We start from the raw sequence: 15,416 nt of genomic DNA on the forward strand, positions 1-15,416 counted from the left end.
GCCAAATGTGACAATGCATTTTACACCCTTTGGAATCTGGAGACCTCCTGTTTTTGGTACAGCGCTAAGTTGAAATTGTGGAGGTAAGGGAAGAAAGTTGACCACAGAGGCCAGATAGGCATTGGCATAAGCAGCAAGCTGGTCATGGAGAGCAGGAGGAAGGAGGCATGCACAGGGACAGCCAGCTGACCATTCAGGGCAGGCAGGCATGCGCAGGGGCAGCCAGCTGACCATTCAGGGCAGGCAGGCATGCGCAGGGACAGCAAGCTAGTCATTCAGGGCAGGCAGACATGGGCAGTGACAGCTCAAAGGCCCACAGAGGGTGGCCGGGATGTAAGTAGGGGCGCTCACATGGAGAACAGAGGCCAGGGGAGGGTGGCAAGGCAGGGACAGCAAACTGACCATGGAAGGGAGGCTTATATATACAGGTCAGCAAGCTGATCACAGAGGAGTGGCCGGCATGTGCAGGGGCAGCAAGTTGACCAGAGAGAGCAGGTGTAAGGATGAGGGGGCAGGGGCACGCAGATAAAGAACAGGGGGTCAGGGGGACAGAGGCAGAGGCAGCAAGCTGAACCCGAAGGGCAGGCTGGCATAGGATGGGGAAACAAACGGACACTAGAGGGCTGGGGAAGAAGGCACGGGGCGTACATGGAGAATGAAAGGAAGTAGGGATCAGGAGTAGGGGCAGCAAGCTGACCACAGAGTGCAGGCTGGCACAGACAGATGCAGCGCAATGGACCATGGAGAGCATGATGGATGCGGCAGAGGCATGCACGCAAAGAACATACAGCAGAGTGAAGGGGCAGCAAGCAGACCAGGGATGGCACACTGGCATGGGCAGCGGCTGCAAGCTAACCACCAAGGGCAGATGGGAGGTGGCAGAGGCAGGTAGAGGACAGAGAGCAGACGCAAGAGGGTGCAGGGGCAGAGGCATCAAGCTGACTATTCAGAGCAGGTCGGCAGGGGCTGTGAGGTGGATTGTTATGCGGTGGGGGTGGCAATACGCGGAAATGGTCAATAGAAACATGTCATCTAATGCGTGCAAACCAAAATAAAAAACCATGACCTGAGAACATTGCATGACTATTGTACACATGATAATCTTCATTGCACGCTTAACACAAGAGTAACATGAGCAGCATGATGGGACCTTGCTGTCCCACATACCATCTGAAACAAATTGTTTTGGAGAATTGAACAGTTCATACTCATCGATCAAATTAGTTAGTCACTCGTTTCTAAGACCACAGAGATTTAATGAAAGCTGTAACTATTCATACATGTGGATTTGACATCCCTTGTTCCACATTTTTTGGTCACAGACTCTTCTTTGAAGATGACTGGAAAGTGCTAATTCTTACCATATTTATCTCCATCATCTCCTTTTGCACTTATTCGCCTTCCTAACACCTGGATGTGTTTCCCACTTGTTCTGCTGTATAGCTGGTAAAGCCTTAGTTGCTTTCTGCTTACGTCATCTCTTGCTCGTGTTTGATTTTCCACGTGTATTCGAAAGTCCACGTTTTCTTCAGCAACAAACATCTGGGGGTGAAAAATCAGACAATGTATATTCAGTTTCATATAGCACACCTACATATTCCAATCACTTGAAAAGAAGGCAAGTATTAGGTTTCATGGAGAGCTAGGCTGGAAGTTATCAAACTTAGGCAAAAAGTCAGAAGTGCATGAAAGAAGGACAATATCATTAGGGATTGTGGAACATCAAAATACAGCCAGGGAGGGTAGATGGGCAAAAATCATCATTTTACAATGTGAGGATATTTCTACGTGTTCAATGGAATTCCATTTACAAGTCTGTTGAAATTCTTACATTTGTTAAGGAAAAAACTCTCTCTGGCTTTTTGCTATTTTTTCAGCAACACATTTTACTGTAAAGAAAAGCATCATAATGTAAGTGCATAGTTTGTGCTGGTGATTGCAGGTGGAAGGCACCAGCACTCACATTTAGGACTTATTTCCCTTCATCACACTGTGACTCAGAGTAAGAGAAAAAGCAAAAGGCAGAAAAGGGAGAAAGAAAGATGTAGAGAAAGATAGCAAAGTGTGACAAAGGGAGAAAGCAGGGATGAAAAAGAACTTGCAAGAGTGACATACAGGTGAGATAAAGAGATACAAAGAATAGGTTGATGGAAGTAAGATACAAAAGGAGCAATTAGGACTTGAGTTTTTTTGTATTGAGCCGTCAGAGATGAGCTCCTAAAAAAAGTTGAGTCCTGCTTTATTTTACAAACAAAGCACGGCAGAAAGTTCATTCACCCCAAACCTTTTTTCAAACTTCTTCTCTAGAAATGTAATTACACGAGACATTTTTTTTTACAAAATTCTGTTTCGGATCACTGCGAATACTGTCATGTAATTTTTTTTCAAATCCTCAACCGTACTTTCAGTTCAACTGGATCAACAGTGTGCACAGTGGCGGTTCGCCGAGGGAGTGCAGTGGGTCAGGGCTGGGGAGGGGCATGGTGAGGAGGGGGGGGAGGTAGTGGAGTCCGACATACGACGGACAGGAGTAAGGTAAGTAATTAAATAAATAAAACAATTTACCTTGCGCGCGCTGCATCACCAACTCGGTGCTGCAGCGCGCGCAAGGTAAATTGTTTTATTTATTTAATTACTTACCTTACTCCTGTCCGTCGTAAGTCGGACTTCACTACCACCCCACCCTGCCCAGCCGCGGGCCGTGGAGGGAGTTACGGTGGGGCAGGGAGGCGGGGAGGGGCAGGGGTAGAGTGGAGGGACCTAAAAACTGGCATATGGATAATTGCAGGTTAGTACACAATTTTATTAATAAAACGAAATTCGTAGCGCGCACAGCATCGCATTTTGCGATGCAGTGCTCGCTACGAAATTCGTTTTATTAATTAAATTGTGTACTTACCTGCAATTATCCATATGCCAGTTTTTAGTTCCCTCCACCCTGCCCCTCCCCTTCCCCGCCTCCCTGCCCCACCGTAACTCCCTCCACGGCCCGCGGCTGACCCTGCCTCTCCCCGTCCACCGCCCAGCAGCACTCCCTTGGCGAGCTGCCACTGAGTGTGCATAGTTACCATTAGAAACTAGGGAATTTCCAACTTTAACGGCAGACACAAGCAATGTCAGTTCCTTTCTTCTTAAGTTCCTCATCAAACCTGCTCTTGTGTGTGAAAAGGTAGATGGACAAGCTAGGCTGTCACTCTGATCATGTCCTTTATAGGACTCTCAGTCTTAGCCTTTGATGCTAAAGAATGCTACAAATGCAGGGATTCTGTAATGATGTTTGCTGGATGCGAGCAATAAGACCACTAAATGAAGGTGTTCACAGTCTACCTATCCTTTTGCAGCACAGCCTTGTTTATCAGACAGACTTGCAGCTTTAGAATAGGTTACCTTAAGAATGTGCCTGAGAGGATACATGAAAAACTATGGATGAAAGAAGAGCTGCCACCGAATGAAGTGGTTATAATAACAAAAGGATTAGGGAATATAATGAAGTGTAAGGGAGAAATAAAAATAGAAATTAGACTTCAGAAGAGGTGATTGTGGTAGCCAAGGGAAAACAAAATATTTGAGAGCAGGGAAAGAGGGAATGTTTCTTTGGAGGATTGTGCTACACGTGTGGCAGACTGGGACACATGGCAAGTGATAAGTCATGGTCTGCAATTAGACAATACGTAATATTGTGGAAAAAAGACATTTCATGAAGTGCTAAAGAAGTGTTGGTCAAGAATGGAAGCAGAGTGAAGTACCGATTATTTCCCACAAAGGGTAATGTTGAAGTGATTAAGACTAGATCCACGCAAGGGGAAGGATCATGTTTGACAGATGCAATGACTAGTTCATTGAAAAAGTATGAAATGCCTGATATACAGATTTACTTCTGTACGTTGTGGTCGTTAAACACTTTACGATGTTCATATACTTCCATGTATATGCATATATCTTCTAGTCAGACACCTGCACATTGTCCATTCAGCCGCCAATCTGCAGGAGTAGATTTAAGAAATAAATGTGTATTTGTACAATTGATTTTGTTTTTTTATTCACGCTGCAAACATGTTTCCATGTTATGTAATGTCTTCCCATACACCCCTTTTAAATTCGGGGTTAGGGCCACCATTATTACATAATTTATATCTGCTTTATTTTGGGTGTAAGAAAAGTTCAGTATGGTGCCAGTCATAGGAGTCAGCAGGAGCAGAGGTACCATGGTGCACTGGCTTGAGGGTCCCACTGAACACTGATTATTGCTGTTTATAATAGCAAACCAGCAGGGAGAGGGGCAATATAGGGATATTGCAGTGGATCCCGTGCCCCCCTCCTCCGTTACGCCTCAGTGGCTGCAGCTTTACCCACCCCTGGTCATGTTTGCAGATGCAAATAAATCTGCACACGATGTTCATTTTTCTCCATCACACGTGCAGTTTATGCAATAAAATCTGATTTTCTGATTCAAGATTTGTCCTTTTCGAGAGCAGATTTGACATTTTGCACTCATAAGTAATACTCACATGAGCAACATCTTTTGTGAATTGGGCTCTTAATGATTATCGAGAAGAGAACAAAAGATTTGTCCACTCATCTTCACTCCAGAACATCAGTAAGATAAAGTAAGGCTAATAATGTTTTACGAAGAGTTTTGATACAATTTGTTTAGCTGGATACAAAAAGATTGAACAGCGGAGGACATCATTACTAGGAGGATTTCTTCTAGCATTCATGGGCTGAAAGTGGCTAAGGAGTAAAATTAAGGATCTAAATTTCCCAGAATTTTAAAGATCACTTCTTCATTTTAATGGGTAACAGATATTTTAATTGCTCTATCACCTTGTCTACTCTGGGTATTTCTGCATCTAGGGGGTGATTACGATGGCGGACAGACTTAGGTCCATCCGCGATAGTTGTGGGCATTGGGACTGGCCGCCTATAAGACGACGGGCCTGCACATGAGATTACGATGCGACCGCCACCATGGAGGTTGCATCGTGTATCTCTAACACTGCGGCGGGTGCTGCTGGCAGCAGCACCTGCTGCAATGTTCTAAATGCACTATTTGCATTTCCCTGCACTACGTGGCAGGCACCATGCGGTGTTTGCCACCTGGTGCAGGGAAATGTCATGGTACCATAGGTGCTCCCCCAGTGCTAAACAAAACTCCCCCGGCACAAGGGAGGCCTGCAACTGGCCCCCAAAGTACATCCCTGCCAGCCTTTACATGGCGGTTTCAGCGCCATGTAAACACTGGTAGGGTGGCAGAATCGTAATATGGAGGAGGGTGCCTGCAAGGCACCGCCACCATTCTACTGATGCAATGCTGTCCTTCAGACAAATGTTATGATTCCTGCAGTCGGACCTGTGGCGGATGGACTTTCCATCCGCCGCACACACCGCCCGCCATCGCAATCTGGCGGGTGGGATTTGGCTGCACGATTGCGGTGAATCTGCCACTGGCAGGCTGCCGGTGGCAGATTAACCGCAATCGTAATAACCCCCCTAGTTTGCAGTTACTACGTATTACTCTCTCCAGGACACTGTCTAATAACAATTTGGAAATGTATTACACTTAAAGGCAAAGAAGCCATAAAGCATCCCATATTGTTCATTATCAAACTAAATGAAATTAAATAGAAAAAGAAGACTAAGCAAAAGGAGCAGCAGTGGGGAGGAAGCTCATTCAGCTAGCAAAGATGGCCTGCCTTTGGACACTTCATTAATGTTATAACAATGCACTTCGGGAACAATGCTAAATATGATTCTTAAGACGAGAAGATTTATGCTGGTGCTGTTTCTTTGGGGGATAAGGGACTTTCAGAAGATGAAGGATAAACATGTATAAGGTGTGTCTTGGATTGCTTAAACGTCTCTCTTAGAGAACTTATAAATGAAGTACAGAAAGATCAACTATCCTCTGGGAAAACAAAGCTTAGGATTTTTGATCATGTGAACATTTATTCGCAAATATCAATTATCTTGCTTAGGGCCATATGTATCAACATCCAGATTGGCGAATCTCAAATAGCGATTTTTTAGAAATCGCTATTTGAGATTTGCAAATTGGTATGTATGTAGAAATCACATTTTTGGGGGATTTCTTAAAATTCCTTAATTGCGATTCGCAAATTGCGAATCGCAATTAAGGAATAATTTCCCATTCATTCCTATGGGCCAGGAGGCCCATAGGAATGAATGGGAAGGTATTCTCAATTTGCAATTCGTAATTTGAGAATCGCAAATTGAGAATAATTTCAAGGGTTCAGGGGTGTCCAAAGGACACCCTGTTGCGCCCCTGAAATATGCATGGGTGCACATGTGGCGTACATGCATGCCCTAAGGGCATGTATATGCGTCACATGGCGCTTTGAAAAATTTGCATTTTTCAAGGAATTCGCAATTTACCACTAACTAGAAGTTGGTGGTAATTTGCGATTCCTTAAGGACAATTTGCAAACATTTTTTGCTTCATACATTGCATTTAAGGAATCGCAAAATTTGCGATTCCTTATTTTGCACCAGATTTTCATTCATACATACCATTTAGCAAATTCGCAAACGCCCGAAATTCTGCGAATTTCGGCGTTTGCGAATGCGAATTTGCTTGATACATATGGCCCTTAATCTTTAAAATGCAGTTATTCACAAAGCTTGGTATTCAACACAGAGGTAGTGCTACACGAAGCCACGTATTTTCAATGCTGAAAAAGCTGGACTTCCTAAGTATGACATTTTTTTCATTTAGTCAGCAAAAGGAGTTGCACTTCGGCAAACAAATAACACATTTTAGGCTGAACTGCAACTACTCTTTTTATGAATTAAATATTTAAAAAGTTTAACTTTGGCAAAAAAAACACTTTGAAAAGTAGTAGAACTGCAACGTATGCTGGTGCAAATTGGCATTCACAAATTATGCACAAACACTAAATACAATGCACAAAGTGGTACAAAGCATCACCCATGCATTATTGCACATTGATAAAAAAAAAACTTGTTTTATCAGGCACAAGTGTAGGTAATCTCACCTGTTATTGCTTTTATTTTATTTTGTTTTTGCTATGAGAACACTTAAATTGAATTTTGCCAAAGACCTTTCTTTTCTAAATCAGTATTAGAAAAAGCCTTATGAAACATTACATCTCAGAGTAAATAGTTAACAACCATTAGCAATGCCAATATGTCTGGCTTATTAAGGAAAGTGCCTTTTGCGTCATTGATGAGTTTAGGCACTCAATAAGTCATCATACTTATACTTTGTCACTCATTTTTGCTGTGATTATCTGGTCCTGCTGGACCGGTACAAAGTCACAAGTTCAGACCTGCATCAAGGATGCGTTGTTCAGTGTTGGTTCCAAGGAGTCTGTAGGCTGCGATGCAGAGTCCTGTGTTGTGAATGCATTGCGCAGAGATGGTTCCAAAGCGGCTGAGAGGAGATCCATTGCACTGCTTTTGTTCTGCTCACTGGACTACAGTTGGGCTGGCAGAGCACCTCCAGGACTACTTTCAATGGGACAGGTCTGGGGTGGCACCACTTGGGGTGCAAGAATCACAGCAGACTGTCCAGGTGCTGGGTTCAGGGTGGTTTGAGCCTTTTCTGTCTTTGAGGATCAGATCAGGAGGCCAGCCAACTGTCCCTTGGAGTCACTCTGGTGGTCCTGGGATCAAGATGCAGGTCCAGTCCTATCACTCAGGCAGCAGACTATTAGTTAGCAGGGCAGCAGGGAAACAGAGTATCAGTGCTTCATTCAGAGCAGCACAGCAGCCTGTCTGAGTTTTCCATAGGTCCAGAGGTGTACTATATAGTTGGATCTGAGGGTCCACTATTTATACCTGGTGCCCACTTTGAAGTAGGAGAAGGTTCTAAAGGTTTCCACCCCTAGAGGTGTTTGGAATGTCCTGCCCTCCTGTCCTGGCCCTAGTCTGTCTGGGGTCACAATAGACTAGTGTCAAACCATTTGTGAGTGTGCTCAGGCAGAACCTTTGTGATGTGCAAGTGTGGTAGGTGACAGCTCATCCCTCTCATCAAGTCAGGGATTGTCCATCCTGGCAACACTTATGTTCCTTTGTCTCACTGTCTGGGGGCAATACACAAAGATCAACGGACAGCTACACCTAGTCATGTGACCCAGGATACAAACAGAAGACACAAAATGGTCAGGACAAGAAAATGCCAAATTTCTAAAGGTGGCATTTTCAAAATTGTGACTTAAAATCTCCCTTTACCATTCGAACAGGCTTTAAATTACAATTCTTTAGACACCAAACTCCACATTCCTACTTGCTCCCAATTGAAAGTTATCACTTATTAAATGTAATAAGGCAAACAATGTTATCCTATGGGAGAGGTAGGCCTTGCAGTAATGAAAACTGAATGTAAGAGATTTTCACTATTAGGACACGTAAACGTTAGAAGTATGTGTCCTGCTTTTTAAGCCCTATACTCTATGGGTTTTTTAGGATCTACCCTAGGGGTGACTTATATGTATTAAAATGGAAGTTTTAGACCCGGCAAAAAGGTTATTTTACAAGTTCAAAATGGCAGTTTGAAACTGCACACACAGGGTGCATTGGCATGCTGAGACATGTTTTACAGGGCTACTTAAGTGGGTAGCGCAGTCAGTTGCATTTCATTTACAGGCCCTGGACACATGGAGTGTAACTTTACTAGGCACTTACAAGTAAATTAAATAGGTCAATTGGGTGTGATGGTGAGTCTTATAAGAGCTGCAAGTACACAACTCGGATTGCTAAGCCGACATGAACTGGCATTGCTTTCCCGCCACCCAGAAGATTAGGAACCTTTTGGAATTCATTCTATTAAGTGAGTTTGCATTCTTATCTATACTTTCGTACTCAAGTGTTTTGTTTTGTCTTACACTCTGGTCGCGTTCATTCCAGTGCAATAGTTTGTCACAGAGCCCGGACCTCTAAGCTCCAGGGAGAGAATCTCCTTTACAGGCTGGATCAGTGTGGATGGAAGTAGGCAGGCATTGGGTAAGCTAAGCTCCAACCCTTGAAACTATAGGAGTTTCCGTTGACACTTATGATGCATTTTAACTAACCCGCTGAGACTGCATAGTCTAGTCCTCCAGTTTTCTGAGCCCCCAGGCATGCTGTTTTCTCCATGCTGATTTTTTCCTTGTATTCCCGGTGGCACAAAGAAACGGAACTTAAACTGATTGCCCTGCATGAGCACTGCATCATGGATTTTAAGGTTTCTATTTTTCTCATGTGTGCCATGGAACATTGCTTGCTATGTAAGTTCACTGGATTTTTTATTGACTTCTTGATTTTTACTAATGCACTTCTTGATTGCTTTGAGGTGAATGTACATACCATTGCATAGTCCTGAAAAGGCCATGAGCAAATAGGCTGAACGCGTCACCCCACTGCAAGGATCCCACCAAACAAGTCCTTAAGGACACATAATTGGATTGAGGACCATTGCCCCAAATGAACAGAGACATTGGTTACATAACTCTTTTGGCCAGTTCTGTCCTTGGGCTGTCTACCTGTTGACGGTACAAGGCCCTAAAAAAAATGGGATTGACCGTCATTCTCAGAAACATTATGCTTTGGCAAGAATTTAACCAATATAAGAATTTCTTTTGATTAATTTGTTTCTATTTGCACACGTAACCTACTTTCAATTCAATATAAATGTTAAGACTTTGCATCAATAAAGGTTGTGTTTTGAATGATAAAGTGAACACAAAAAAGCAATACCCAGATCATATAAAAATAGCTGTAAATATTTTAGTAGGATTATGATAATCCTACTGATAACAATTTAAGTGTTAATGTCAACCGATTATGCTTTTTAAAGTTATCCTGCTAGACCTACCTGTGTTATGTAAAGCCCACTAGTAGCATTTAATTTACTAGCCTGGTTACATGTCGTACCACTTTACTAGGGTCTTAGAAGTAAATTAAATGTTCCAATTAAAGGGGAAAACACACATATTTTAGCACTGGTTAGCAGTGGTAAAGAGCACAGAGTTCTAAGGCCAACAAAAACGAGATCAGCAAAAATGGAGCCGTAAGACAAAAGGTTTCGGGAAACCACCCTAAGACCGACAGGTCTAACAATAGGGAAGTTAGATTAAAAGAATTCATATAGAAAAACAAAACATTCTGACATCTAAACATGACGGGCATATGCCTGCAATAGCGAATCTAAGCTTAGTAGGGGGTGTCCGCCTTGTAAATAGTCTATTGATGTTTTAAAGTTCAAGCATTGCCAGCATATTTAGAACCAAGAGCTGGCCATCTTTCTATAGTAAAACAGTGATACACTAAGGATCAACAGTATTCCTGAATAGTCTACTGATTTAGTGGAAGTGGCCTTTTGGGATGCAGCTCACTGCCAATGACATAACTACCAATTAAGCACTCCATTAGATCTGCCTGAAGAGCTGAGGTATCCTCTTAAGAAACATACAAACAAAAATAGGGTCAGCAAAGAATTGAAAGAGGAACTATTAAAGGAGAAAATTCAAAACTAAAAGACTAGCTAACTATTTTGTAACATTACATGTTACAAAATACATAACATTAAATGTTACAAAATACATAGCTGTAGGTCCAATCCACCCTTAAATGCCTATTAAGTTTAACATATGTTTTTTTCAATCGAATTGTCAGGCCTATTGCGTTCATCATAACTTTTCATTCTAAACAAATCAGACCTACGACAACTGAAATATCTTATCCTAGTGAACCAATCAGGTCCATTGTTTTTATCTTTGGCTTATCACCATAACCAACTGAGGCCTCCTCTACAGAGCATAAGCTTTCACAAAGGGCATCCATCAGGCATACAGTCATAATATTACATAGTATAAAAAATTACAGTTGGCAAGGCAAAATACTATGGCCCCCATTAGGATGGCGGGCGGATCGCCCCCGCCAGGGCGGCGGGGGCGATCCGCCCGCCATTCGTGCAGAAATGACCCTTGCCATATTATAATGGCAGAGGGGTTCGCGGCAGACGGGAAGACCGTCCGACGTTTTTCCGCCCGGTCGACCGCCAGCCATATTAGAATGTGACTCAGCAGATGCCTTTCCATGGTGGCATTGCCGCCACGGAAAGGCATGCGTAGTCTGCTTTGGGCCCCCAGGGACTCCAGGGGGATGGGGATGGTACCCCCCAGCAGTTCCATGCACAACATGGCAGGCACCGCACGGTGCCTGCCATGTTGTGCATGTAAGTGCACAACATGCCTCCCTGGCATTGTGGCGGGCGGTGCTGAGTGCACCGCCCACCACAATGTTAGGGGTGCAGGATGCACCTGCCACTGTGGCGGGCGCATCCTAATGGCACATACGGGACCCCCGCCCTTATGGCGGGCGGTCCCTTGTTACAACAGGATGACGGGCAGACAAAGTCCTCCCGCCAAATCGGCACAATACATCATTCCCCACGGTTTGTACAGATGGGTCACCAACACTAAAACCCTTGCCTACCACAGTTTTCTGAGAGAGTACATGTAACAAAATACCTGCCTACAGGCTTTAGCAGTGTGAAAACAATCCACCCTTAAACGCCTATTGCTAATGATTTTCACAAAGGTAAGTAAGGCCTACTTGCTTTGTAATAACTTTTCATTATAAATAGATCACACCCAAGGAATCTGACATACTTTTCGGAGTGAACCAACAAGTCCTCTAGCCTTTATCAATTGCTCGAAACTATATATAACCCATGCCCAATGAAGAACACACAAGCTGAAAACCTTCAGTCATACATTTAAAAAAAAAAAATTACAAATATGTACAAAACTACAGTTGGTGAACCAACATGCAGCCCCCAGTTTCTTCCAGGAATCATCAACAGCAAAACTCTTGCCTACTACAGTACTCTATGAAATTTATACCCACCTACAGTCTTATGGCTGGAAACAAGCTGGAATGGCATGGTGATAAAAAAAAACCAAGATGGATTTAGGCTCAGATCTCTGTACTGGGGATGAATGTTTGACATTGTTCAGCATTCTGTCCATCAATTTTGCATTCATCACCCAAAGTGGGATGGGCATGCCCAGCCGTGAGTCCTGTGCTCTCCAGGCCACTGGAGTCAAGCGAGCCTGGGTGATGAGGGGTGATACCCGAAACTGGTCCCAGGATGATTGTTTCCGGTCCAGGGAGGACCTGGCCTGGCAGTTCATGCTGGACTATTCCCATGGGGAGCAGGTTCAAGACTGATTTGTAAATGGCTGGGAACAAAATGGAATGGCATGGTGAGCAAAGAAAATGGTGGATTTAGGCCCAGATCCCTGTGGTGGGGGTGAATGTTTGACATTGTTCAGAATTCTGTCCTTCTATTGCTCTTTTTGCATTTGTCACCCAGAGAAGGATGGGTATGCCGAGACATGGGTCCGGTGCTCTCCATGCCACTGAGGTCAAGCTAGCCTGATGATGGGTGATGCCCCAAAACCGGTCCCAGGATGCTTGTTTCAGGTCCAGGCAGGACCCCGCCTTTCAATTTAGACTGGACTATTCCCACAGGGAGCAGGACCAATATTGATTTGCATATGGCTGGGAACAAACTGGAATGGCATGGTGAGCAAGAATAACGATGGATTTAGTCCCAGATCTCTGTACTGGGGGTGAATGTTTGACATTATTCAGCATTCTGTCCATCAATTGGTATTTTTACAGACCTTAGCAAAGTGTAATAACAACAAATCCACAAATTCCTATTATCTTTAACGCATACTTTTCCCAATAAATAGGTCTACTGGCTTTCTCATAACCGTCCATTATAAAAATCCTGAAATCTGGCATGAAGTTTCCCAAATGACCCTTTACTCTTTAACATTGGCCTCACACTTTACCCAACAACGGCCTTGTCTGTGCACATGAGCTGGCAAACATCATGCATATAGTTATAAAATTACATATATGTTGAAAGATACATTTTACAACACAATATGCAACACCTGAACATTTCCTTAAAAGAATCATCACAGTGAACATCCCCAGGGTTTGCCAGAGTTGTCCTCTACAGTAATCTGTGAGATTTTATGTAACCAAATCCCTGTCTACAGCCTATAACACAATGTGATAACAACCAACTGTTAAAGGCTTACTGGCTTCAACATATGCTTTTCACAATCAATGAGCTAGACTGACTCCGTTTGTCATATTGTTTCACGATAAGCAGATAATACCTATGGCATTGGATATAATGTTTCCAGTGCATCAAAGAGACATATAACTTGTCACCATATCCAACTCAGGCCAGAGGTTTTGAGCGTAAGCTTGTTCACAATGTAGGTACAAAAGGGGGTGGTAATGGACGGAGCATCTGAACCAATCAAACACTCACACCCAGTCAAAAGATCTGGGTTTAATCCATCACCGTTCTTTAGCCCACTCTGCCACCCCAGTTCAGACATGGCTATATTCAAATCAGTCTGACCCTGCGCCTCATGGGAACAGTCCAGCCCGAACTGCCAAGCCATGCCTTCCCTGGACCGGAAACAAGCTTCCGAGGACCGGTTTCTGGCATTACAGCCGTCTTCAGCCCGGCTTGCTTGAATCCAGTGGCAAAGTGAGCAAGGGACTCACGTCTGAGCATACCCTGCCACACTTAGGGCGGCCAAAAGCGGTACAAAAGGGGGTGGTAATGGACGGAGCATCTGAATCAATCAAACACTCACACCCAGTCAAAAGATCTGGGTTTAATCCATCACCGTTCTTTAGCCCACTCTGCCACCCCAGTTCAGACATGGCTATATGCAAATCAGTCTGACCCTGTGCCTTTACATATAGCCATGTCTGAACTGGGGTGGCAGAGTGGGCTAAAGAACGGTGATGGATTAAACCCAGATCTTTTGACTGGGTGTGAGTGTTTGATTGATTCAGATGCTCCGTCCATCACCACCCCCTTTTGTACCACTGTTCACAATGTAGCCATCAGACACACACTCATACAATTAGAAGGATTAAAAAAACTACAGTTGGCTAAGCAACATACCATATCTCCTAGGCTTCTTCCTAAACAAATCTTCTATATCGACAATTTGTCACACTGGGTGACCAACACCAAAATCATTGCCTACTATGGCCATCTTTGAGATTCTGTGTAACAAAATACCTATCTGTATACTTTAATATAGTTTAATTACAATCCACACTTAAGTGCCTATCGACTTTAGCATATGCTTTTCACAATAAATATGTCAGGTCTAGTGTCTTTATCATAACCACTCATTATAAACATATCAGTCCTATAGCCATGATCATTGACTTGCCATCATAACCAATACAGTTCTGCTGTGTAGCGTGTAAACTTTTTTTTTTTGCCACAATTCAAAAAGTGCAATACAAGCAGCTTTTTTAGTGGAAGCACCCAAATTAGGCCAAGTCCAATCCTATATTAACTAACATGCAGGAGAGACCCCCTCGCAGCAGAAATCTAGTAGAAATCTGAAAGCTCTTTTTTTGTGGCTCATATAAGGTCAAATGAAAGTTTCACTGTCAAGCCTGACCTGACATTCCAAGTAGATTAGAGTAGCACTGAACTCTCACATGCCAATTTGAATCTGAAGTCTAAAGTTAATGACTGCCATCTTATTTGTGCTGCTGTCAGAGAAAACATAAATTATCCAGTTATCTAAGACACTTTAATAGCATTACAATTTCATGTGTGCCCCTGAATGTTCAAGCTCAGCTAGCGGAATTACCAAAATGATCACAGCTGCATGAAGGGCAAGTGCTTTTTTATGGAAGAACAGAACTTCTGCCCAATCACAACATGTTCTCCTGGCTACCAATATGCGGGCCAAGCTAAAGCCCCTCTCCTCCTGGTGCTCCTTAAAGTCGTTTTTTAGGTAGCTCACATAATGTTTGGCGACAGCTGTGGTGTCAAGCTGAATATCGTCAAACCAGACCTAAACATCGCAAATGCATTTCAGAATCACTAACCACATTTATGAGGGTGGTAAACTCAGATCTTTAAGTATGTAAATAGTACTCACACAAAGAAATACATACATAATAGCTAATTAAAAAGTCATATTGTGCACCATTCAAGTTATGTTAGTGTTGCTTGAAATTAACTTTAGCACCCTTTGTGCATAAATCCAGTGGCAGACGAATGGGCTTTGGGTGTGGGTAATCGTATTTGTTATAAAGATTTTGGAGGAAGTCAGGCATGTGGGGTCCAATGCACAAACAAACGTAGTAAATCTGTACTTATATGCCCATGACCTCTCCTGGCTGTAGATTTATGACTTTAAGGTATTCTCAAAACCTTTGCAGGCTACTCCAGGAAACACGATGCAGTTGCAGATTTCCAGCTTTTCAGCCACAATCCTGGAAAAACCTTTGCGAACTCCTTTTCAGGTCTCGCCTCAAGTCAGTTTTAGCTGTCCAGTGGCAAACAGACCAATTGTATCCAATAGAGACTTTGAGGGGGCTTC

The 15,416-nt window shown here is 43.3% G+C and overlaps 1 protein-coding gene across 1 annotated transcript in view; it reads right to left on the reverse strand.

Moving 5' to 3' along the window:
* The window catches only part of FGF18 (fibroblast growth factor 18), a 623,159-nt gene that overhangs the window by 411,527 nt on the left and 196,216 nt on the right, over positions 1-15,416 (reverse strand). The window contains exon 2 of the mRNA XM_078653356.1: positions 1,362-1,542. Coding sequence (XP_078509482.1) covers positions 1,362-1,542 — 181 coding nt within the window. The remainder of the gene's footprint in view (positions 1-1,361; positions 1,543-15,416) is intronic.

The sequence above is a fragment of the Lissotriton helveticus genome, chromosome 7 (assembly GCF_964261635.1).
Source record: "Lissotriton helveticus chromosome 7, aLisHel1.1, whole genome shotgun sequence".
In the NCBI taxonomy this organism is placed as follows: domain Eukaryota; kingdom Metazoa; phylum Chordata; class Amphibia; order Caudata; family Salamandridae; genus Lissotriton; species Lissotriton helveticus.